General features: G+C 57.3%; 2 protein-coding genes across 2 annotated transcripts in view; both read left to right on the top strand.

Moving 5' to 3' along the window:
• LOC309597814 (glutamine synthetase) overlaps positions 1-24073 on the top strand; it is a 41194-nt gene that overhangs the window by 7980 nt on the left and 9141 nt on the right. The window lies entirely within an intron of this gene.
• ARRDC1 (arrestin domain containing 1) overlaps positions 14336-24073 on the top strand; it is a 40587-nt gene continuing 30849 nt past the window's right edge. Inside the window, exon 1 of the mRNA XM_082327672.1 lies at positions 14336-14497. Within this exon, the coding sequence (XP_082183798.1) occupies positions 14380-14497 (118 nt within the window). The 5' untranslated portion in view covers positions 14336-14379. The remainder of the gene's footprint in view (positions 14498-24073) is intronic.

The raw sequence follows: 24073 nt of genomic DNA, 5'->3' as shown, positions 1-24073 counted from the left end.
CAGCGGCGGGAGGAGATGCACCCAGCATTGCCTGGCGCTCGGCGTCGGCGGGGAGCGGGGCCGGGACCCCGCGGGAATCCACCCCAGAAGTGCTGGGGGTGCGGGCAGCTGCGGTGCGGGTAAGCGGTGTCCGGGGCTTTCCCGATGGAGCCCCCCGAGGAGAGAGTGCCGGGGGGGGGGGATGCACCGCCGCCCCTCGCTGCGGCTCCCGGCTGGGGCGGGCCGCATCCTGCGGGGGGCAGAGCCCGGGGCTGGGGAGCCGGGGGTGCTTGGGGTCCGGAGGCGCTTCCTGGGGGTTTGCTGCCCTCCGCAGGCCCAGACACAAATAACAGCTTTGCCCTGCTTCCCCCGGGCAGAGGGGAGAGAGCCGGGGGCGTGCGGCGGAGCCGGCGGGCAGCAGCCTCGGCTCTTGCGGGGCGGGCGGTGCCCGGGAGCACGGCTGGGGCTGGGGCGCTGCCCCTGCCCGCCTGCCCCCCGGCCGCCCCGCACCCTCGCCCGCCGGCCGGGCGCCCCCGCCTTTACCAAATCTTGCGTTTCCACGCGAGCCCTCACAGACAGCGGCAAATAAATACCCCTTTGGGCTCCGTCCTGTCCCCGTCCCACCCTCGGCTGGAGGCGCGGAGCTGGGTGCTGCCGCGGGGTGCGTTACCCCTCGGGACAGTTGTCCCTGGGGCTGCGACCCAGCAGACGGACGAGTGGCTCCGCTGGGCTGCCAAGCTGGGACGCAGGAGGGCCAGGCGGCCGCCGTGGTCCCCTCCTTCGCCTCCCGCCAGCGGGCACCCCGGGAAGGCACTGCAGAGGGGGGCACCCAGGGCGGGCGAGCGTCGTGACCACCCTGCGATAGGGAGCGACAGCGCGGGGGCTTGCAGGCTTCTCCAGCTTCAGATCTCTTTTCATGACTATAAATTCCATTACTTTGAATTCAGTCAAGGCCTTCACGATTTTTTTTTTCCAAGCCGGTTATAAAAAGGACATTAGAATTACAATTCTGGTGCTAACAATAGCATTACTCAAAGCCGCTGGCCAGAAATGGGGAGCTCTGGGTAGAATAAAGACCTAAACTAAAATGTCAATAATAACTTCTTTTTTCCCCTCCCTATCTTCCAACCTGCACAATTTGCTTGGGTCTCTCTATCTTAATGAGCATTAAAATGGTTTCAAATTAGATCTACAGAAAATTGAATTTTTTCCCTCAGAAGCTTAGTCTGGCCTTTAAAGGCCAGTGATAATATTTTGGTTTCGTATAAGAGCATCTTGGATCTCGAAGGCTCTCAGCTCGTAGAGAGACACGGCTCATTACCAGCAATTCGCTGCTGTTGAAATGCAGCCGCAACTGGAGGGGGACAGGCATGGTGCAGCGGCGCCCGGCGTGCCGGGAGAAGAGGCAGGGAGAGGTTTGGCTGGGGGTGCTTGGTCCTGGCCCCCCACTAGCCCTGCGCAGCTCTCCTGGGCCGAGCCTCGCTCCCAGGGAGCCCGGCGGGCAGGCAGGTGGTCAGCCTCCACCGCGCTGGTGCTGGGTTTGCAGCCGGCTGCTTTCAGCTCGGTTTGGTCCCTAAAAGTATGGGATGAAAGAGCCCCAGCAGCCCAAGCTTAGCTCCGGGTTGGCTGTTTGGGGTGTCCCCGGGGACACGCCGGGTGACAGCAGTGTCTTGCTGAGAGGGTGATGCAGCCCAGAACCTGGGAACACAGGATGGGTTTTCTCATGTATGTGATCAACCCTCGTGGCATTGCCGCTGCTAAAAACCCTCTCCACATCCGAGCGTGGAGCTCGGTCACGGGTGCTGTGCTAAGCAAGGGTCGTGCAGGCTGCCGCAGACCTGCCGCTCGTGCACTGCTGGGAAGAAAGGGCAATTAGACTTTCCAGGAAAGCTCGTTACCATGGCAGGGCACTGGGAGCAGACGGGCATTTACCTCATCACAAAACAAGGGGGATTTAGCCTGGGGGGGTTGGATGGGCCCAGCAGCTGCAATTACACCTCCTGCCTGCTTCGCATCTGGATGACGCAAGGCAGCGCAATCAGGAGCAACTCGATGCCCTCTGGCAGCACCCGCGGTTTGGGGGCTTGTTTGTAGGGGCACTGGGGCTGGATGACGATGGTGAGTGGCTGGGGGCAAGCTGGGTGTGGTGGGTTGACCAGGCGCCCACCAAAGCCGCTCTCTCACTCCCCTCCCTCGGCTGGACAGGGGAGAGAAAATATAACGAAAGGCTCATGGGTGGAGATAAGGGCAGGCAGAGATCATTCACCAATTACTGTCACCGGCAAAACAGACTCGACTTGGGGAAATTAGGTTAATTTATTGCCAATCAAATCAGAGTAGGGTAATGAGAAATAAAAACTAAATCTTAAAACACCTTCCCCCCACCCCTCCCTTCTTCTTGGTCTTAACTTCACTCCCGATTTCTCTACCTCCTCCCCCCAAGCGGCGCAGGGGGACGGGCAATGGGGTTGGGGTCAGTTCATCACACGCTGTCTCTGCTGCTCCTTCCTCTGCAGCAGGAGGACTCCTCACACTCCTCCCCTGCTCCAGCCTGGGCTCCCTCCCATGGCAAACAGTCCTCCATGAACTTCTCCCACCTGAGTCCTTCCCAGGGCTGCAGTTCCTCACAAACTGCTCCAGCGTGAGCCCCTTCCACGGGATGCGGTCCTTCAGGAACAGACTGCTCCAGCGTGGGTCCCCCGCGGGGTCACCAGTCCTGCCAGCAAACCTGCTCCAGCCTGGGCTCCTCTCTCTACGGGACCACAGGTCCTGCCAGGAGCCTGCTCCAGCGTGGGCTTCCCACGGGGTCACAGCCTCCTTTGGGCATCCCCCTGCTCCGGCGTGGGGTCCTCCACAGGCTGCAGGTGGAGATCTGCTCCACCATGGACCTCCATGGGCTGCAGGGCACAGCCTGCCTCGCCATGGTCTGCACCACGGGCTGCAGGGGAATCCCTGCTCCGGCGCCTGGAGCACCTCCTGCCCTCCTCCTGCACTGACCTGGGTGTCTGCACGGCTGCTCCTCTCACATCTTCTCACTCCTCTCTCCAGCTGCAATCGTGCAGGTTTTTTTTCCCCCGTCTTAACTATGTTATCCCAGAGGTGCTACCACCATCGCTGATGGGCTCGGCCTTGGCCAGCAGCAGGTCCGTCTTGGAGCCAGCTGGCATTGGCTCTATCGGACATGGGGGGAGCTTCTAGCAGCTTCTCACAGAAGCCACCCCTGTAGCCCCCCCACTACCAAAACCTTGCAAACCCAATACACTGGGGCTTGCACCGGGGTGTAAGAGGAGCCAACAGGTCTGCCCTCCTGCTGCAAGAGAAGGCAGCAGAGGCTGTAATCATGCAGAGTAGATCAGCCCCTGCAGGGCTGGACCATCCCTGCTCATCTCGGCCACGCTGGGATGGGCAGAGAGTCCCCGGTCCCCTGCACTGGGCACTGGGGAGGCCGCCCCTCGAATGCTGTGCTCAGCGCTGGGCCCCGCACCCCAAGGCGGCCATGGAGGGGCTGGAGCGTGGCCAGAGCAGGGCAGCGAGGCTGGGGCAGGGGCTGGAGCACAAGGCTGGGGAGGGGCGGCTGGGGGAGCTGGGGGGGCTCAGCCTGGAGAAGAGGAGGCTGAGGGGAGCCCTCATCGCTCTCTGCAACGGCCTGAAAGGAGGCTGGAGCCGGGGGGGTCGGTCTCTGCTCCCCAGGAACAAGCGATGGGACGAGAGGGAACGGCCTCAAGCTGCGCCAGGGCAGGGTTAGGTTGGATATTAGGAAAAACTTCTTCCTGGAGAGAGTGGTCAGGCATTGAACAGCCTGCCCAGGGCAGTGGGGCAATCACAGTCCCTGGAAGCGTTCAAAAACCATGTGGATGTGGTGCTTAGGGACAGGGTTTAGAGGTGGACCAGGCAGTTCAGTTAGCGGTTGGACTCGACGATCTCAGAGGTCCTTTCCAACCTTAATGATTCTATGATTCTATGGTTCTAAGGACAGGCAGGGTCCGCCTTGGTGCTCCCTGCTGCAGCAGGCGCTGCTGCTTTGCACGGACAAGACTTTTTTGTAGAGCAGTGCCATGAAGCCCACAGCAGCAGTTTGATGGTTGGCTTGAGAAAGGTCTGCAAAGAATCCAGCTCCTCCAGGTGTCCCTGGAGCAGCCTCCACAAAACGAGTCCTTAACGACCTGCAGCAGCCACCTCTGCTGACCCCAGCACCCCTCCTGAGCACCCAGTCCTAGTGACGGGTGAGCAGGGCCAGATAAGCTACCAAAAGCACCCTACCAGCTGGGGGCTGGGTGGGGGGCAGGAGCTGCACAGGGTGTCAGGGCACTAATAGGCTTTAATGGCCCTGACCAGCCTCACCTGGGGCCCCAGCCCATGCGCCCTGGGGGTCCATTTGAGCTCTGCCAGGGCCATCAGTGCCTACCTGAGTTGTGTTGAGGAGTGTTGGTCTCCAGTGTTGGTCATCCAGACCTTAACCCATGGACTGATTTCTCAGCTCAGTCTGTCTTATTACTGTAGACCTGCCAGGAGATCACCAGGCTGTGTCTCACCCTGATTGCCCTCACTGATCCTGAACTGCAGCTTGATTTTTCTGGCTTGATTTTAGACCTGTCTCATTGCAGGGAACTTTCCTGATGGTCTGGACTCCTGGCTGAACACTTCTACCATCCCTGGATCTGCTATGCTTGGGAGCAGAGGGTTGGGTGCCTTGCTGGTGAGATTCTGCCCTGTAGCTGTTGTGTCCCTTCTGGCTTCCCGGACCTTTGGGAGCCCCTGGCCCTTGCCGTGCCCTGATGGGTGGGGGGTTGTACAGAGGGCTACAGGAGAAAATACAGGGTTGGGAGAGGAGGGCTGTGGGGTATGGGTGTTACAGGGCAGTGGCTGCTGGGATGGGGTAGGACAGCCTCCTCTGCGGTGCCCCTTGCAGTGCTTGCCAATGCTTCTTCAGTGCAAGGTCCCTGGAGGCTGGTGGCACCCGCAGCCGGGGTGCCTGGTGCGGAGGAGGCAGGGGACACGTTAAGCTGCGCAGGAGTGGTCGAGCTGGGAAGCTGCAGCTGGTTTCTCAGGCGCTGCCGGTGGGGGGATGTGGACTCTGCACGTGTGGGTGCAGGACCAGATTCCTCGCTGGTACCCGTCTCTGTCGTGCTGCCTTTTGAAATGTCACTGCGCATCTGTTTGGTTAAAGGCCGCTAGGATGAGGCCTTGGCATTTGCCAGGCTTAAGAGAGCGGGACAACAGCCTTAAATTTCCTCTGGCTGCCCTTGGGGTGGGAGGGCGCGTGGTCTGCATGGCCGCGATGACGGGCCCTGTAGGGCTGTGCTGCAGACACAGAGACGGCCACGTTTCCAGTGCAGGGTCAGCTCCCTGTGGTGCCACCTTGTGCACAGGCACCCCTGTGAGGAGCTGGGAAACCAGAAAACTGGACCCCGCAGGGTGCTCACCCCGCAGAAGCCCCCTGACTGTGCGTGGGGACAGCCAGTGGCAAGCTGCGCGTGGGGAATTCCATTTCTTCTTCGATCCTTATTGCCCGCAGCCGCTGAGAAGCGATGCTGCTGATGGGATGCCGTGAGCAGGAACATATCTGCAGGGGACGATGAGACACAATTGCTGTAATTTCTTTCTCTTTTACAAGCCTATTTTGTTTAAGCTCTTTGCAGCTCATGCAGGTGCTTGGGTTGCAGCAGGGAAGGCAATCGGTGAAATTATAACAGCAGAGCTTGCTAAGAGGAGAGACGGGTCGAGCTGTAGCTGTGCTGTAGTCAGGCATGATTCAAACCCAAATGAAGTGATTTATTCTGGTGCTGCTCTAGCCTAATAGCTCTGATAACACAGATCAAATGCATTTGTTGGCCTTGATTCACATTGCAGTAGGTGTTTGCGCTGGCTTAGCTATACAAGTGGCTGAAATGTCAACGTACGGCAGGTTTGGGGAGGACTCTGTAAAAATAGCTGTAGGTAGGGTTGGGCTTGGAATATTTGCCCATGGGAGGAGCGTGCGAAGGTGATGGGTGCTGTTGGGAAACAGAGCTGCTAGTGAAAGAGCTGGGTTTGCTCTAAACCATCTCAAGCTCACAGGGAGGATGGGGAAATACAATTGTGAGTTGTAGTTCAGGGAAAGTAGAAGAAGTTGTGCCAGACTTGGCAGCAGCTGACCTGTAAGGCAAACTCCAGCCTCAAGAAGAGCGGTGAAATAAGATAAATCTGAGGGGATTTAGCTAGGGTGACTCTGTCTTCTCTGTGGGACTTAATCCAGGACGGGGACCCACGCTGTGCCTGGGATGCTTCCACCTCACCCACATGTTCACAAGGAACTGAAGCATGCTGTTAACAGTCATCCTGGCTGTATTAAATGGGGCACATCATGTCTTTTCCCCCCTTGTCCTCAGATGAGGGTCCCATGGCTTGTTACACCAGCTCTTCAGTGCCTAGCACGTCCTTCTCCCATCTCCCCAGCGTCTGGGACAGGCCATCAGGTGTGTGCGTAGCCCGCTGTCGGTTTGCCCTGAGCTGTCTTGCCGTGCTGACTAGCCGCGCTGTTGTAACACGCTGATCTGCTCCTGGCTTTCAGTTTAGAGGGTGAAACTCTTAGATCCCCGTGCGTGGCTCTCCAAAGTGTGTGCTCTGCCATCCCGGCTGCACCCACTGGATGTTCCTCTGCCTCTTCCCTGCCAGGCTGCACCCCTGTACCTCCCCTGGGTGCTGGAGGCTCTCGCCACTGCCGCTGATGTGCTGCTGCCCTCAGCCACTTTGGGACCTGTCTTGGCACACTGGCTTCAGCTCACGCTGTCCCAGTGGGCAGACTGGGTGACTGCAGCTTGGCAGGTTTCCCCCCCAGAGGCAGTGCGGGGGGAGCAGGCACGGACGTGCAGAAGATCATCCCGCTCGGCTCCCACCAGCGTGAGAGGTGTGGAGGCCGACAGAGCAGCCAGCAGGTACCGACAGCTTTTTGCCTTCACTGACCCCGTGGTGGCAGGGGTTGGCTGCTTCCCCAGGGCAGTTTTGCACCCAGGCTCAGCCCTGGGCCACACCAAAATCACGTTTATTTTTTTCTGTCACCACCCTGTGCCCCCAACGGAGCTGTGCAGGTGGGCTGGGCGGTTATCCTCCGTGCAGAGAGCGGGGGGTTGCTGGCAGGAGCAGTGTCCCAGGAGCTGCTCCTAGAACCTGTCACGAGCTGCTCTGTCCTCTGCTTCTGTCCCCCTGGGGACAGCGGGTTTGATTTTGCCAACTGGCCCAACGCAAGGGCCACAAAGCAGCTGGCTGCACAAGCATCCTTGTTGCCTGGTCACTTGGTGAAAATGGGTTGTAGACCCACGTTCAACCACTTTACTTGCCACCAGCTCAGCTGGCAGTGGCAGGGCTGGTAGGAGATGTCCAGCACATGGCTCTGGCATGGGCAGGACCTCCACCAGCTCCTCGTGTGAGCAGCACCGTGCCGACGCGTGGCTGGGGCAGACAGCGCTCGTGTTGTGGCAGCAGAGGACTTTTTAGTGATGCCTCCTGCTCCAGCCAAGGCGGGTTCGTCAGATGTGACTCACCTGCCGCGTGACAAGCCTGGCTGGCCTCAGACCAGCGACCTTTGAGTCTTGCGCATTAGCTCATGGAAACCCAAATCAACAATGACGGGGGAAAGGGAAATATCCGCTGAGGGACGTTCCCGAGACAGCCCCGCTGTGGGCCGGAGCTGAGGAGCTGGGATGAGCAGGGGTAGGAACAGCAAGGTGCGGTGGTGGGGACACCCATGCCCCCCTGCTTTTCCACCCAGCATCCACCCATGATGCAGTCAGTCAGCAAACTCTTCTGGAAAGCATTACTTCACAAAGAAAAATGTTCAGCGGCTGATGGTGCCCTCAGGCAGAGCTCTGCTCTAGCAGCAGCTTGGGCTGAGAGATTAACTCCTTCCCCTGCATGCCTGGGTGGCTTTTGGGCCCACCCCATGGGGTGTCCCTGGGGTCAGCACTGCTGGTCTGCTGTCCTGTCCCTTACCCGGGCCCTGGGCGATGGGGAAGGGGCTCTGCACGTAGGCTGGCCTTATGCTATGGAGGTGGGGTTTTGCTCAGAAGGGGACCCTGAGCTGTGTCACCGGGTGTTGGGCTGCTCGCTCCACTGGAGCTGCTTGCAGCAGCAGGCGGGGAGCAGGGGGGGGTTGGTGGTGTCAGCGTCACCCTGAGCTTTGGTCCTCCAGGTGCGTCTGCCCCCACACCAAGCCATGCTTTGGCTCCGACATCCCACTCTGCCGTGTGCCGAGAGGGTCGCTCTCCGCGTTCCTGCGGGAGCAGCTGTCAGGACATGTTTCTCCATGCTGGGGATTGATATTTTTTGCTCTGGACACATGGAGTGACTGATGACGAGCAGGAAAATTAAATGTTTCTCTCGGCAGCAGCGGGGGGAGATGCGTGCCGAGCGAGGGGGTGGGATTCTCTGTGTGCTGGCAAAGGCAGCCCGATGTGGGAGAGGAGCATGGGTGCTGCGGGGTGCGCCCACCCCAGGGCTCTCAAGCTGGGTCACTGACATGACCCCTGGTGCATGAGCTCCTTTCCCAGACACCCTCTCCTGGGCTGCGTGGAGGGTTGGGGCACTCTTGGTGACTTTTGTTCCTGGCATCTAGGGCAGGGTCCATCCCACAGCTCTGTATCAGCCAGAAGTGGGACATCTGGGCTGGTTGAGCGAATTAATCCTAGCAAGGGGCTGCTGAGCCAGGTCCACTCCTCTCCTTGGCGGCTGTGGTGGTCTCAGGTATCACCATTGCTGCCTTCTGTCCTGGATATTCATCATTGCCTCTCTGCTGGAGGTTATCTCCACCACAGCCAGCAATGTGGGAGGGCTCTTCAGCCATTTCTTGGGGGGAATTCAATGGATTTGGGTGAAAGTGCTGCAGGAGGTGAGATGGTGGACTTTGCATGGGAGTGGTGGACTTTGCATGAGATGTCACATCCCTGACGGTGAGTCTGTGGTGAGGCAGTGATCTCTACCAGAGGGGATGGTACCAAACGTCAGGAGCATGGGAAGAGCTGCTGGCTGGGGCCGTAGTGGGTTGCTCTCCTGGCCAGCTGTGCTGTAATGAAGCTGTTACAGGGGAAAAGGGAAGCAGAAGAACCAGGCAGTGAAGGGAGATGTGAGAGCCAGGTCAAATACAGGACCCAATGTCTTGCACCTCAGTTGAGGATCAGGCAGGGGCAGTGATCTCGCTGCTGTTGGACCTTCTGGCTGCTCAGGACACCTCTCGGGGTGGCAGACACCCGGGTATTGGGCTGCCCTGCTCCCACAGCACAGCTTTTCCCTGAAGAAGCCCCTCTGGGGTCCCCAGGAGCCTGCTCTTATGTGTTAAACAGCAACTGCTGCCTTTCCTTGGCGTCGTGGGAACCCGAGCCCAAGTACACAGAGTTTTGCAGTGAGGGAGAAATGCAAAATACTGCATGGTGCTGGGGGCAGGAGAGTCCAGCCCTTGGTTTTAATTGGGTCCTTTTGTCAGGCGAGGTCCCACCGGGATCACTGAGAGCCAGCGAGTGAAGCCTCCTGTTCCCAGCGCCTGTAGGCGAGCGCAAACAAACGGCCGTCCCCGCTCCGCCTGGGCGCGGGTGCTGAACCCCGCGGGGAAGGGAGGACGGGCGTCCCACCATCCCATCCTCCTTCCCAGTCCCACGCTGAGCAGCAGAGGCTCTTCCAGCGAAGGAAATCAGAAATCCAGGCAGTGCGATTAGAATGATAATAATAGTAATTAATGCCTTGCCTCTCTCTAAGGATTTTTCTAGTGAGGCTCGCCAGGTGCTGGCTGGGCATTAACTAATTAAAGCAATAGCACCCATGCGAAGGGGATGGGTGCCAGCTGGGTCATGGGACCACAGTGGCTCAGCTGGGGGCTCGCTCTCCCTGCCCTCATCTTGCCCCATGGCCTGGGGGGAAAGATTCAAAGGGAGGAGCTGGCTTAGGAAGGGATAGCCCTGAATCAGCCCTCTTCCCAAGGGATGAGGGTTCATGCATGGGGGAGAAGAACAGGTCAGGAGCACCCTGTGTGTTGCCCATGGGTGCTCATCTGGTGCCCGGTGATGTGAGCTAAAGGGCTCGCACGCACCTCTGCATCTGGGGGTAAACCCGCTCGAATGCATCAACTCCTGGGTGTGCACGTGTCTGTACGTGGGAGGCTGCTCCTGCACGCAGATTTCCATCGACACACAAATGCCAGTACGTGGGCTCGCGCAGACACAAGCCAGCACAGTAACACAAAGGCTGGAGAAAATGCTTTACAGGGAGAGACGTGAAGAGCTCAAATTGCTCAGTTTACCAAGGAATTTGAGAGATGTCTTGATTTTGGTGTGTAAGTACCATCACAAGGAGGAATTACTTGGCAGTAAAGGACTCTTTAATGTCAGAAAGACAGAACAAGAACCAGCGGCTGAAGCTGAAGCCTGCCAAAGTCGCACTAAAAAGCAGGCCTGCGCATTAGCAGCAAAAGGGATGAGCAGCGGAAGCAAACTGCCAAGGGACATGGCAGGGGGTTTGGCCCTTGGTGAAGGCTAGTCTCCTCTCCCCGGCAGAGGTGCCTCACCCCATATATTCTTTAATCAGGCACACAGTATGAGGGTAAGCAGATGATATTTATTATGCTATTACAGCCTCTTAGATTTTTTTTTTTTTTTCCCCTCACTCCTTGAAAGAGGCCTGGGACGCTCTCTCAGGGTACAGGGTCATGAAACATCCATGGGATGGAGCCCAAAGCCGCTGCCTGGCCCCCTCGCAGAGCCCCCCACCGCTTACTGCTCTCTTCTCACTGACCCCGGGAGCAGGGCTGCAGCGGGGCTGCTGGCCCTCGCGTCCGGGAGGCTTGGTGCAACCGCGGGCGTATCAGGGAGATGCCGTCCCAGGAGTGGCCGAGGGCACTGAGCTCCCAGAGCTTCATATGCCGCCGGCGGGACGCTTCGCTCCAGTGCCACTGGGTGCCCTTGGGCAAGCTGCCTTGCCAGCCCACAGCCGAGCCCGTGAGCCCAGAGAACAGAGACTGGGGTCCTCGGCTGTGGCCTCCTGCGGAGGAGAGGGCGGGTGTGCAGGAAGGTGTTGCTACCTGTGAACTGGTGAAAGGTGTCAGCCCGAAACAAATGAGTAATTGTTGTTGCTGTTGCTATCAGGTGACGTGGTTGACTGATCAGCAGAGAAGCGGTGAGGTACTAAGTAGGGAAGGGATTTGGAAAGGTAATAAACGTAAGTGTAATATAAATGTATTGGTATTCTGGATTTTATATACATACGTAGGTATATAAAATAGTTATTGGTGGTGTATATAGTATACCTATAACAGCAGTGAGCCCTCCATGGGCTCGCTGTTCGCATACGTGTATTTTAGTCGAAGGGAAGCTCAGGAACCCAGCTTCCTTGGCCGTGCTGCTCCGCTGCGTTAGCTCTTCCTGCCCACAGCCGCCCGGTGCCTGACCTGACGGGGTGTGGTGGGCTGACCTGGCCTGCAGCGAAGCGCCCACCCAGCCGCTCGCTCCTCCCAGCAGGATGGGGGAGAGGCTGGAAGAGCAAAAGCGAGAAAACTTGAGGGAGAGCCTCCTCATCTCCTTGTAACAGAGAGGCTAGGAGCGTCCCCGGGGTGCCGGGCAGCACCCTGCAAGGCTGGCCTCTCTCCCAGCAGCCACGCACCCCGAAGCGACAGAGCGGGTGGAAATGACCTTGCAAACTACAAATTGCCCCAGGGGTAACATGCTGCTGCCTCACCCAGAAGCGCTTGCATCATTCGGCCCCGTATCAGTCACGGCTCAGGTATTCCCGGGCATTTCCGCGGTGCCTCTCCTTGAGGACTCCCGGGGCCCTCACTCAGCCCAGTCCCACCAGGTGAGATGATCGCATCCAGCACAGGGGAAACTGAGGCACAGTCAGGTGGGGCTGTGTCCCGTCCGTGTCACTGGGCACAGCTGCAGGACAACATCTGGAAAGCCAAAAGAAGAACAAATTTAAGTCACAAAGCAATGCCTACAACTTCCCCATGAAGCCCTTTTCGTAGATACAACAGTGCATACGTAGGTAGTACAAAACTTGCAGCCACAGCCGATCCCTTCGTGGGCCCGCTCTGCCCACGCGTGAGAGCGCTCACAGCCGCGCTCCCACAGCCCGTGGGCGAAGCTCGGCCGTGCTGCGGGCAGAGCACGGGCCAGGTGCCGGTGCGGGTGTTTTATTGATAAATGGGGGTTTTTTTAATAACTATTATGTTCTTTGTCAAGAAATTTCATGTTCCTTGAAGTCAGGGGAATGTGATGACATCTGAAAGGAAAATTTTATTCTAAAACCAGGGTTGACATTTGTTTTTCTTTTCTCTTTTTAAATTTCCCTTTTAATGAGGGGAAAAAGGAGGAAGGGAGAGCAGACAGAACCCAGAGGAAGTGAGATTTCCCACCACCACAACAAACCCTTCAAAACAATTTTTTTAAAGCAAAACAATGGTCCAAAATAGCAGGAAAGCGAATCTTTTGCAGTTTACCAAATGTCCTTAGCTTTTTTTTTTTTTTTTACCCGTTCCGAATTATTTCAGTGCTGCTGCCTCCCCACGCAGTTAGATAACAGGGGTGACTCTGGGGCACGTGCAGATGAGCAGGGAGGCAGGAATGCAAGTACATGTTTGACTCCAATGAGGAAAACCCTCCTGAGCCCAGACCCAGCGGGCCCTGTGTGGGGAACGGCGGGTGCCCTGGCACCGCAGGCATCGAATGTATTGAGTTATACCCATCTCGTTACATCTTACAAACCGCAAAGCGCGGTGTAGCCGTGGTCCGGGGGATGGATTAATGCCGTGGCATCGCTGCCATGTCACGAGAAGGGCTCCTGTATCTGTGCCTGAGCACAGGGCGCCTGTCTTGCAGTACTGTAGCTGTGCCACAGCGTGCACAGCCGCGGCCGGAGCCCAGGCGCCTTTGTTCAGCTCCCGGCGCGGGAATCCTTTTTATTCCCGTTGTGACCTTGGGCGAGCAACTTCGCCGTGCTTAAAATTAACTTTTCTGCAAACAAGGCGCGTAAATCTCTTTGCGTCAGGGGAGCGGCGGCACAGCATGAGGGGCTTGGTTTTGGCGAAGGGGTTTTTTCACCCCGAGCGTGCGGTGTCCCTCTGGGGCGAGGGTGCCGGTGCCGCCCCAGCGAGGGGGTGACCCCAACAGGGCACAAAGCCCTGAGTCTTCGGCCACTTTCCATGGGGGAAGGGGGTTCAGCAGAATCCGCTGTAGCGCAGGGTGCTTTTGCTCCCCCCCAATTTGTTTGGTTTTGCTGGCAGAGCTAAACAGGGGCTGCAGAGAGTGATGAAAGAGGCTGCAGGCTTGTCTTACACAAAAAAAAAAAAAAATAAAAAGAGACTGGAGAAAATCGGCGTGCGGAGCCTGGCAAAACAAAAGCTAAGGGCAGCGCAAGGAGAGTGGTACGCCCTGCGGGAGGAGATGAGCTGCTGAAAGCCTTGGCACCAGACCGTAGGGGTGTACGTTGCCTGTGACTACGCGCAGGCTGGAAAAATAAGAGGTAGCTTTTAAACACCGGCGGAGGGAGGGCCTGGAAGAGCTTCCCAGCGAGAGCCCTGTGCGCTGGGAATACACAAACTCCTTTGGTGCTTTATGAGGGGTTTTACATGGTGGCACCCACCGTAAGGTGGCACGGAGGGTACCGTGTGCCGGGGCTGGCGTCGCTGCAGGTCCGCGGGAGGATGTCTGTCTGTCCGGCGGGGTGTGCTCTGCAGATAAACAGCTCGTTTTATACTTATTCATTCTGCCCGTGTACGCAGCCTGCTTGCCAGCGGCCGGGAGGCCTCGCCGGGAGGTGCCTTTCCCCAGCGCTGCATTCGGTGTGGGTCTTACAGATGGTTTTTATTCAGGCACGCAGTGCTGAGGGGGAACACGGCAAGCGGGGTGCAGGGAAGCCCGCTGCTCGCCCCCAGCTCCCCGGGACGTCCCAGCCGGGTCAGGCACCTTCGCCCCGCTCATCGGCGGACAGCGTGGGGCTGTCGTTTGCCCCTCAGCCCCAGGCAGCCGTCGGGGGCAAATACCCCTGTATTTGCCTCTCGCTGGGCACTTAAAGCGACTGGGGTTATAAAAATAGGAGGGGGGAGAGGTGACAGCTGGGCCGGGAGAATTAGAAGATCAGCTTAGAGGGAGCACGGAGCACCAGGAGGCAAGATGGCCCCGCGCTGGGGCAGCCGGCTCCCTCCCTCGCAGCCCGGCCCCACCGGCTGCCCCGGCCCCACAGCGCTGCCCTTCCCCGGCGCTCGGCCGTTGCCTCAGGGCCCGCCCCGGCCCCACGGCGCGGCCGGGCCGGGGCGGGAGGGGGCGGGGCGGGGCGGGGCCGGCCCGCCGGGGCAGGGGCGGCGCGGCGCGGCGCGGCGCGGCAGGTAGCGCTGCCGGCGGAGCGGGCCGGGCCGGGCCGGGCCGGGCCGGTCGGGGCGGCGCGGCCATGGGGAAGGTGCAGCTGTTCGAGATCCGACTGGGCGAGAGCCGCGTCGTCTACAGCCCCGGCGAGCCGCTGGCCGGCACCGTCACCGTGCGCCTCTCGGGCTCGCTGCAGTACCGAGGTGAGCCCGCGGCCTGCCCGCCGCCTCCCGGGCTGGGGGTGCCCCCTGCCCGCCTCCCCACGGGCGGCGGGGCCGGGGCGGGCAGGGCCGGGGCCCCGCCGCGGCGGTAGCGGGGCCCGGGGCGGTGCGGGTGCCCCGGGGGCCGGGGGGTGGGTGCCGGGGCGGGGGGGGGACGCGGGGCGGAGCCGGGCCCCCCCTCCCGGCGCTGGGGACCGGGTGCTCCGGGGCTTGCACCTCGCCTCCCCCCTCCTGCCGTGAGGCGGCCGGGGCGGGAGCGGCGCGGCTGATCGGAGCAACCTGCTCGATGATTATTTCCTCCTCTGTTTCCTCTTACTTTTTCCTCCCATCCCATAAAAAAACCAAACAAACCACCCCCCTCAAAAAAACCCAAACAAACCCAGCCCGGGCTCCTTCCACAGGAGCCTCCGGAGCTGGCGGTGGCACCGGGAGGTGGCCGGAGCAGCCCGGCCCCCGCGTCCAGGCTTCCCCGGAGCCCGGCGGCCTCCCTGGGCCACCGGCATCGCCGTGGCGGTGGCCCCTGAACACCGGGCCCTTGTGCTGCTGGGTCTGACGAAGCGCCGAAATGTGTATTTTTTACGGCAGGGCGATGGGAGGAGGCCGGGAGGAGCTGGGCGATGCCGTGTCCCGGCTGGCGGCTGCCCCTGCCCCAGCAGAAGGGGTGCCCACCCATTTGCGGGCACGGTCCACGGCGAGAAACCGTTTCGTAACATCTCGAATGAACTTGAACGTTTTGAGTTGTGGAAGTACCAGTTTGGGAGATGTCCAGGCTGAGTCCGTGGTCCTGTGTGAGAGAGAGCCCGCCCGCGGGGCCGGCAGGCAGGCAGCAGTGGTCCCCGCCGTGTTCGTGGTGCAGGAGGTATCGGGGGTACGTGGGTGGCTGCTGCTCCAAGTGAGACCCAGGCTCTGTTGGTGGCTGGTGCAGTCCGTCAGGGCGGAGGGACGGGGATGGGCTGGGGGGAGGCGAGCTGCGAGGTTCAGATCTTCCAACCTGGGAACTTGCTCCCCCACCCTAAGAAATCACTCACGTTTACAAGTTAGTTTTCTGCTCAGTGCCATGGAAATGCAAACTAATTTGCCGTTTTCCCTGAGGTTGTCTTGCTTGCTTCTCCTATGTGCGTGCTTCTTCCTTTATAACAAATGATTGAGGGGGAAAAAAAGAATGTAAAATGCAGAGTCTCTTGAACGGAGACGTCAGCCTGGATGATGGTGCCTATGCTTGCCTATGTCTTGCTTTTGCGAGCACCTCTCCCAGTTGTCTGCAGTAGCTTTTTGGAAGCTTCCTCAGGAAAAAAATATCTAGGACAAGCACAGACTTGTAGCCTGTTTAACTCCTGTTGGAGCAAAGCAGCTGCATATCCAGCATTTATCTCTTTGGAGGGTACTCCCAGCCGTACTTCTTCCAGCAAAGACATTCTTAACAAGGTGTGGCTGACTTCCATCCTCGGCCCATCCCATCGACTTCCACCCCTGTTCCTGAAGGTGCCTCTTGGGTGAGATGGGAGTGTTTGGCTTCGGAGGGCTTGGTTGTGCTGGCCCCTTGCGTTGCCAGCTGGCCGGGGCTGGCCATGGTTACACCTTGCTGTTGCCTCTACAGCTCCCATCTTGGAGAAGAGCTGCTAGGCTCTCCTCTATGCCAGACCTCCTTTGCTTCGCGGTGTGCTGCGGCTGGTTGTGGGGAAGGAGGAAAGTGTCTCTTTGTTCTGGACCCTCTTTCTGATTCCTTATTGCTTTGATTCTGAAACTTTGGGGTCAGGTCTAAGTATTGGTCCTGAAGCCAGGAGGGGTTTTGTTCTTGGGTGTGGTGTTTGATGCTAATGCAGGGATTTTGATAGGAAGTTGGGGCAGCTGAGCAGGGCTCTGGGGGAGCCGGCAGAAGCATCGAGCCAAAATCTGAGGTGGGCTGTGTGTGGCTGTTCCTTCTGCTTCTATGCAGAGGTGACCTGAGTGGCTGTTTTGGGCTGAGGTCCCTGCAAATTGGCTTCACCGGCTGGGGCAGAAACTTTCCATAACTGGTGTCTGAACCTGCCCAAGTAAGTCACGTTAGGATGCGATGCCAATGTTTGCAGAGTGCAAGGTGACTCTTGCTGCGTGTCCTCCCTGCTGCTCTGTATCTTATGGTCTCTGGTGTTTAAACCGTCCGTGTTGGGGCTGGGGATCTCTCGAATGGGCACCTTCTCCTGCCTTCTGGTTGAAGGAAATGTCTCGGCCTCAGAGGAGGAGGCCTGTGTAGCTGCTGAAACATCCTCCTTGGTGTGACAGCAGGCAACTACTTGCTGGAAAGAGGTCTTACAGGGGCTGGTCAGCCCTGTTGAGCTCCCCGGGCTCAGCAGCCGAGGGATCAGACCACCTCTGACATGCTGTGGCTTTCTGCTGGGGTGTGGGGAGAGGTAGGTGGCATCGATTTGTGTTACGTAGTATATACATCTACACCTTCTGTGGCTGGCAATGACTTTCAGGCTAATAAACAGCTGTCAGGAGAAGACACGGAGTCCTTGCCCATTGCAGTCTGGCCCACAGCACCGAGGCTTGGTGCTTTCCATTTTCTGAGCTGGCCCAGTCTGGTGCAGTGGCTTCTCTCAGTGTTGTGGTTTTGGAGATCGCAAATAGAAAGAAGCCTGTGGATGACTACTTCACACGGTAACTCATTTTATGGCTCTTGGAAATTGCACCTTCTGAAAGGTGGACAATACAAACAAACAAATCTCATTCTGCCTTGCTAAACACGCCAGAAATCTTGGGTCATAGGAAAGCGTAACTGGAGACACACCTTTCAGGATCATAAATGCTTCCACCTACGCTGTCTTCCGTGCCAGCCCTGCTGACTAGCAGTAATGGCTGTTCAGCAGCACATCATCTTCAGCTGACCGCGCGGCAGCGTCACAAATGACGACTGGCCTTTGGTGACCCACGCAGACCTTTTGGGGAGGCACACTGCTCCCCGTGGCTGTGCCAAAGCGAAGGTCCTTGCCTGAAAACTTCCGAGCCTCGGGGGAGAGCGCTGATGGGAATGCAGAATTCCTAATCATTGTGGCTGGCTTGCTGGGTAAATCATCAAACACGGGTGTACAAAGAATAATTAATCTTAACAGGAAGCTGGCGCTGGGACAGCTGGAGATGGAGTTAATTTGGGGGGAGGGAGGAGGGAAATAAGTTTGTTCAGAGCAGGGCAGGCAGCCCCGGTCGCTGGCAGGAGCGTGCTGGAACAAAGGCTTGTGCTGCTGGGGGATGCTGGAGCGCTTTCCTCTCAACTCGGCGGCTTCCAGGGACCATGCAGATTATTTCGGTCCTGCTGCCTGCCATTCAGCGAGGCTTCTCGCGGGCAGAAGTGTAATGTTAAAATAACAGCCCTCTCTCCCGGGTCACTAAGAGTAAAGAAATTGCAAGTGCTTTCCGGAGCAGATTTCAGCACTTTGCTATTCTCCACTCTATTATTTAGCTGTCCAGGTTTATGCAGTGATGACTTGACTTTAAAATCACTCCCTTGAACTACAAAGCTCCAGACACAAGTACCTACATCTGTTCGTGCACTAGAAGTACCCAGGTATGTAATTCCCATTTCTGCAGAGCAGAGAACCTGTGAATCATAATTTCCTTCTCTAATCTTAAACGTAGTAAATATTCTTACTTGTCATATGGAGAACTGAGAAAGCTGATGGTGAAGAAGGGGCTTGAAAAGCAAGTCGTTCGAATCCCAAGTCATGTGTCCAGACTAAAAGGTGACTTCTGTTTCCCTGGGAGAGCAGTGGGAAGAAGTTTGGGTTTGGCTAACGTGTGAGGTGGTTCTGAGGTGTGTGTAACCTGTGCCCTTCCTGGGGGAAAGAGGTGACGCTGAAGGACTGTGTTGGCCACAGTCCTCTGCGCCACTTGACCTCTGAAACAGAGGAAAACGTTGTTCTGCAGAAAGGCTGTGGGCTGCTTAGGAAAGTGATGTTGAAAGCATGGATTCTGTCCCCGATTAGCGGTCTGAAGCTTGCTCTGTCCCGAGATGGAAGGCTGTCTTCTGTAAAGGTGGATTTGGAAGTTCTGTGCTCGGCAGCATGCATCACCTATAAACCCTGGGGGTGGGAGGGACCCCACGGCTGGTCTCTGCTTTGGGGTGCAGCGTGGCAAGGGAGCGCTGTGCCTGCAGGGCAGAGTTGAGCAAGGGCCCGGTGGGTTTGGAAGGCAGGAGCGGATCCAACGCTGTCGCTGTCCCTGGCAATACCGGCAGTGCCCGGTGAGGTCCTCGAGCCGTCTGGCATCCGCTAGCGGTGATGGGTGCCAGGACGAGGCGAGGCTGGCACTGATGCGCAGGAATGCTCATATATCGTTCTGCAGCATCGCTCCGGCAGGCTGGATGGCTCCTGCTATAGGGGAAGTGGATTAACTTTCTTTTCTCATTGTCTGGAGCGAGACAGCAGGGAGCTGTGTGGCCAAGTCTGTCTGAGGCTGTGGAACAAAAGAGGGATTTTTGCTCTCCTGGCTGGCTTGCTGCTAGAGCTCCAACTCCTCTGGAGTCAATAACTAATCACGAGATTGTTTTGTGTCTCGTCGCTGCAGTGTGTGCCCCTCTCCGCTGCTCCCCCCGCCTGCGCACCACTTGTGCTCAGCTGAAAAACTCTGTTTGCTGCTTTCCTTGGCGAGGAGACGTGCTGCGGCCTCCCCTCTCTTGTTTAACAAAATGGGAGAACAAGTGGTGCGGAGTTCTGTCGGTCTGATTTGCTTCCAAGTGTGACAAACGGGGTGTGAGTGCTTATTCCTTCCCTGGAGCAGCACAGAGCTGGCAGAGATGTGGCTTATCTTTCGGGGCTGGAGTCAGGTAGGCAGCAGGGAGGCTCCCTGGCTGGAAGGAGGGAGTCCGTGGGTTTACATCCCTCTCCTCCGGAGGCAGCTCCCCATCCCTAGCACGGCCCGCAGGAAGGGTCGGGCGAGGGGGAGTAGCCGGGGAGGGCGGTGGCTCGGGCCAGCCCCTCTGCCAAGGGAGGCGTGGGTGCATGGATGGGCATGCTCCGCTCGTGGCGTGTTGTGGAATACCTTTTGCTGAGAGTCATCCTCGAGGAAGAAGTACGTCTATAGAAGCCACATAGCTGCCACTTGACTTGGCGAAGTCTTGCTAGAGGCTGTCACGGCCGGGAAGAGTAGGATGGACATGCAGACCATCCTCTGCCGTCTGGAGAAGGGGATGCTCAGGCTCTTCCAAGAGAAGGGCAATGGGGTGGTTGGGTTGTGCTGCGCGGCTGCTGCAGACCTGACCTGTGCAAAAGCATAGAGAAAGGTGCTCTGCCAGGTGTTGCAGCAAGTCTTTCCTCCTCCTGCTTAGAGCAGATGCTCCTGAAACAGCCTGGCAAGAACACCAGGGGCTGGGTTTTGGTTTGGTGCCTCTTTTCTTGAGGGCTGATTGCTGAGATAGCCAATGTACAGCCCTTAGGCTACTGACCTCCGAAGTCTGGCAACAGGGATTGCTGTGGAAGTTAATTACCTCTTTGTGCTGCTCTTAAAATCTGTCACTCTTCAAATCTCTCGTGTGGAAGTGCAAAGTGCTTAGGAGAGGAGAAAATAAGCAAAGGACCAGGCTGCTGGCAGTCAGCGGATTTTTGTCTTGTGCACAGTTGTGCCCGCGTGTGCCCCAAGTCCCTGGGTCATGTTTAGGATCTGAAATGGGAGGTGAAATGGCTTCAGACCACAAAGATGTGCAGGCTTCTGCCTCCTTGTGATGGCTTTTAAACAGCAACTCCACATCCCCCAGCTCTCTTTGGCCAATTAAAACTAGCTGATGGGGTGCCACTGTCAAGTGTGAGCTGGGTGTTTTGCTGTGAATAAGCTTGTGGATAGAGGCTTTTCACCAGAAAGTGCTTGGCTGCGGCTGGGTACCGCTTTGTCCAGCATCAGGTACTGCGTTCAGAAGGGTGGTCAATGCCATGTGGATAAATTGAATGGCTTCAGCAAACTCCTGCAGGTATATCAGGACCCTGAGATGCTGGATGATGGCGGTGGAGAGGATGTGGGGGTGTCCTGAGGTAAGGATGGACGCTGCCTTTGACCCCCTTGACAAGGTGAGGGTGGTAAGTTAGTGCCAGTCTGGAATTATTCAGAGACCTAGTGTAAAAACATCCTGACCTTTAAGCACCTTAATCTTGATTAAAAACCAGACCTTATCAGATATCCGTAACAAAAAGACTGTTTCCAAGAAGAATGAATCATTTCTGGAGCACTAATGCTTATAACTTCCTACCCTTTGTTCTTGTTGATGTGTCGTGGTTTAACCCCAGTCGGCAACTAAGGGCCACGCAGCCGCTCGCTCGCTCTCCCCCGGTGGGATGGGGGAGAGAATCAGAAGAGTAAAAGTGAGAAAACTCGTGAGTTGAGATAAAGACAGTTTAATAGGTAAAGCAAAAGCTGCACATGCAAGCAAAGCAAAATGAGGAATTCATTCTCTCCTTCCCATCGGCAGGCAGGTATTCAGCCATCCCCAGGAAAGCAGGGCTCCATCATGCGTAACGGTGACTTGGGAAGAACGCCATCAGTCTGAATGTTCCTTCCTTCTTTCTTCCCCCAGTTTTATTGCTGAGCGTGATGCCATACGGTGTGGGACATCCCTGTGGTCAGCTGGGGTCAGCTGTCCCGGCCATGTCCCTTCCCAGCTCCTTGTGCCCCCCAGCCTGCTCGCTGCTGGGGTGGGCTGAGAGGCAGAAAAGGCCTTGACTCTGTGTAAGCACTGCTCAGCAGTGACAAAAACATCCCTGTGTTATCAACGCCGTTTCCAGCACAAATCCAAAACATAGCCCCATACTGGCTACTCTGAAGAAAATTAACTCTCCCCCAGCCAAACCCAGCACACGATGGAGCCATGTTCTCGGTCGTTCTGGCTCCAGCAGCTCAGGCCAGAGGTCACGACGCTGCAGCAGCTTGCTGTCCATCCCTCCCAAATGCACCCGCCTTAATCCCGAATGCTCCCTGCAATAAGACTTGAACGGAACTTTCTCGGAAGGCAGCATCTCCAGGAAGGAAAGCTCAATGTGTGCGTATGAGTTGGTGCTTTTTTGACGGGGGGTGCCAGCCTGGGACTGAATGTCAGGTCCAGGGGTTTTGCTCTCAGTCCTGAATGCTCTGTTTTCTGTCTGCTTGGACCTCTGCAGGTGTCCAGCCTGACCGTGAGGACCATCTTACCAACTTGTAGCACTCCTAGCATAGCAGGGATTTGTTATGTATCTTGTGCTCTGATAATAGCAAGAACATAAGTAGTTTTTCCAAACTGATGATCTAGCTATAAATAGAGAATCCAGCTGCTTGCATTGAATGTCATCAAAGAAAATCATAGAAGCAGCTCTTATGCAGAATGAAGAGGATTCTGGCTGCTTTCTCCGAAGATGCTGGGGGAGGGGGATTTCTTGACAACCGAGACGTGTGAAAGCAATGCTCGAGAGCTCGCTGTGGTGTGTGAAATCTTCAGCGGGGAGCAGGTGAGGCGAGGCGGCTGGGATCTCCCGTCGCGCCGTCCCACGCTGCGCCTTCCTACCTCCCCACCAGAGAACCTGCCTGCGCCGGTGCCCGGGCGGAATGAGGAGTCACTAAGCGCGGGGTTGCTTTACTGCTTATAAATAAGGCTTTTCAGGAAAAGGCACTTGAAATCTCCCTTGTTAGGAGGAGGTGAGCTGGCTCCGGGCTTGTGCCTGGGAGCTGCAGCAGTTTTAAATCACTTGGAGGTGTCTCAGCAAATTCTAGCTGCTGACTTGCGAGCTCCGTGCCTGGAGTGGTGCGGCAGGGTGGATCAGCCTTAGGGCAGAGTTCTGTGCGATGGCTTGTCCCCCGTGCTCTTCTCTTCACTCCTGGTACGCAGGCTCCAACCCCTCACACCAAAACTGTTGTTTCCAAGATGGTTGAGCAGTCCTGAACTTGCTTCTTCAGTCCTTCTCAGTGCCTTGGAGACAGAGGCTTGCTCAGAACGCCTGGTTATGGCAATATTGTCTGTGCTGAATCCTTTCAGCCCCAGGTGCGTGTGGTGGGGGGGGTCCAGCCTGAAACAGGCCTTTTTCTGGCTGACTAGGTGCTGAGCTGACTTTGTGCGTGCTCCTCTCTGAGGACAGGGAGCGAGTGCTGGGGAGTTCACGCTCAGGATCATCCCTGGAGCCCCAGGAGCGTCACCTCCTCTCCCGAGCATCTGCATTGCATCTGCAGGGCTGGCTGTTGCTGAGAAGACCGGGCGACCTGTGTCAGGCCACGTTTTGGGTGGCAGTGAGGATCTGCCAAAACGAGCATCAGCCAACAGGACTTGTTGTAGCCTTAATTCCTAGACAAGTGTATCTGAGAGTCTCGGAAGAAAATGAGCGTGACTCAGTCCCGCAGCAGAGTCTGGCCCACAGGAGCCCTTGTGCTCTGGCATTACAGTAAGCCTGTTAAGCATGAATTTCCAGAACTCTTTGAAGCCTTTATTTAGAAAGAGCCTGAAAAGGGAGTAGGCTCTGGTGAATCAACCTCTTTGTGGTAAGCAGAGAAACCTGATCAGTCGGCTGTTTATCTGCCTGCAGTGGCTTTTACACCCAGCACAGAGGGGTGATGCTCCTGTGGTGGGGGCAGAGGGGCTGTCTGGGGGGGAGACTCGTTAAACCTGCTCCGGGGTGTGGGAAGAACAGAGCGGAGCTGGCAGTGGTCGCAAACAGAGATGTGTTCCCAGGACATCAGAGAGCTCAGCCTGCCTGGCTGCTCCTCGTCTCGGGTGAATCGCCGGCTTGTTCTGCCAGCGAGGTGGGAGAAGGTGCCTGGCTTCGCTCTTGCTGGGAAAGAGCAACTGAGTTTCTTAGTGAATTTAAAGGGGTGGTTTGTTACAGCGTGGACCTGACTGGTCTTAAAGCACCCAGCAAATGCCTCCGGGGACCTGCAGTGCTGCGTGGTAGACTGCGGTGGGGTTTCTTGCCCGGTTCTTTTTTTAGACAGCCAAGTCAAGTGTACCGGAATATCTTAACTGCTTTGGCCTAAAGTAGTGCTAAGTGCTGGGTGGAAACCCGTTTCAGTTTGGGCACGCTATTAAAAAAGAGGTTCCTCTTCTGTTTCAGTGCTGCTCAGCCCGAGGAAGGGTGGCTGTGGTCCCTGGCTGGCTGAAGTGTTGAGAGCTGGCAGGTCCTGGCGTCCGTCGGCATTCCCACGAGCCGGGGCGAGCTGCTGGCTCTGTTCCACTTCTCTGGCTGCACGTTGGGCATCGGGGACTTGCATTCCCCTCCCACAGGGGCTAAATACCGAAGATTAAGATGCTCTGACTGCTTATGTGTGTACAGCCTTGTTTTGGTTTGAAGAGCGTAGCTTGCTTAAATTGAGGTTGCCGAGGCTCACAACAGCAAGTTTTAGTTGCCCAGGTCCCCTGAGAAGGATGACAATAAATTAGGACCTGTCTTGTTCAGGGGATCATGAGGAAACTCTGCCTGGACCTCACCGAGATCCTAAATATGAGGTGTTTCTGCACCAAGCTGGCAGCATCTGCGGCTCAGAGGTGCTGGTGGTGCTGGCAGGCAGCCTGCAGCCCCGCAGAGCTGGGTGTAGCCGCTCTGGGCACGGGGCAAGGGTGCGATGAGGAGCTGGGCTGCA

This window comes from Platalea leucorodia, assembly GCF_965183815.1.
Source record: "Platalea leucorodia genome assembly, chromosome: 15".
NCBI lineage: Eukaryota > Metazoa > Chordata > Aves > Pelecaniformes > Threskiornithidae > Platalea > Platalea leucorodia.
This window is presented reverse-complemented; position numbering and strand designations above follow the sequence as displayed.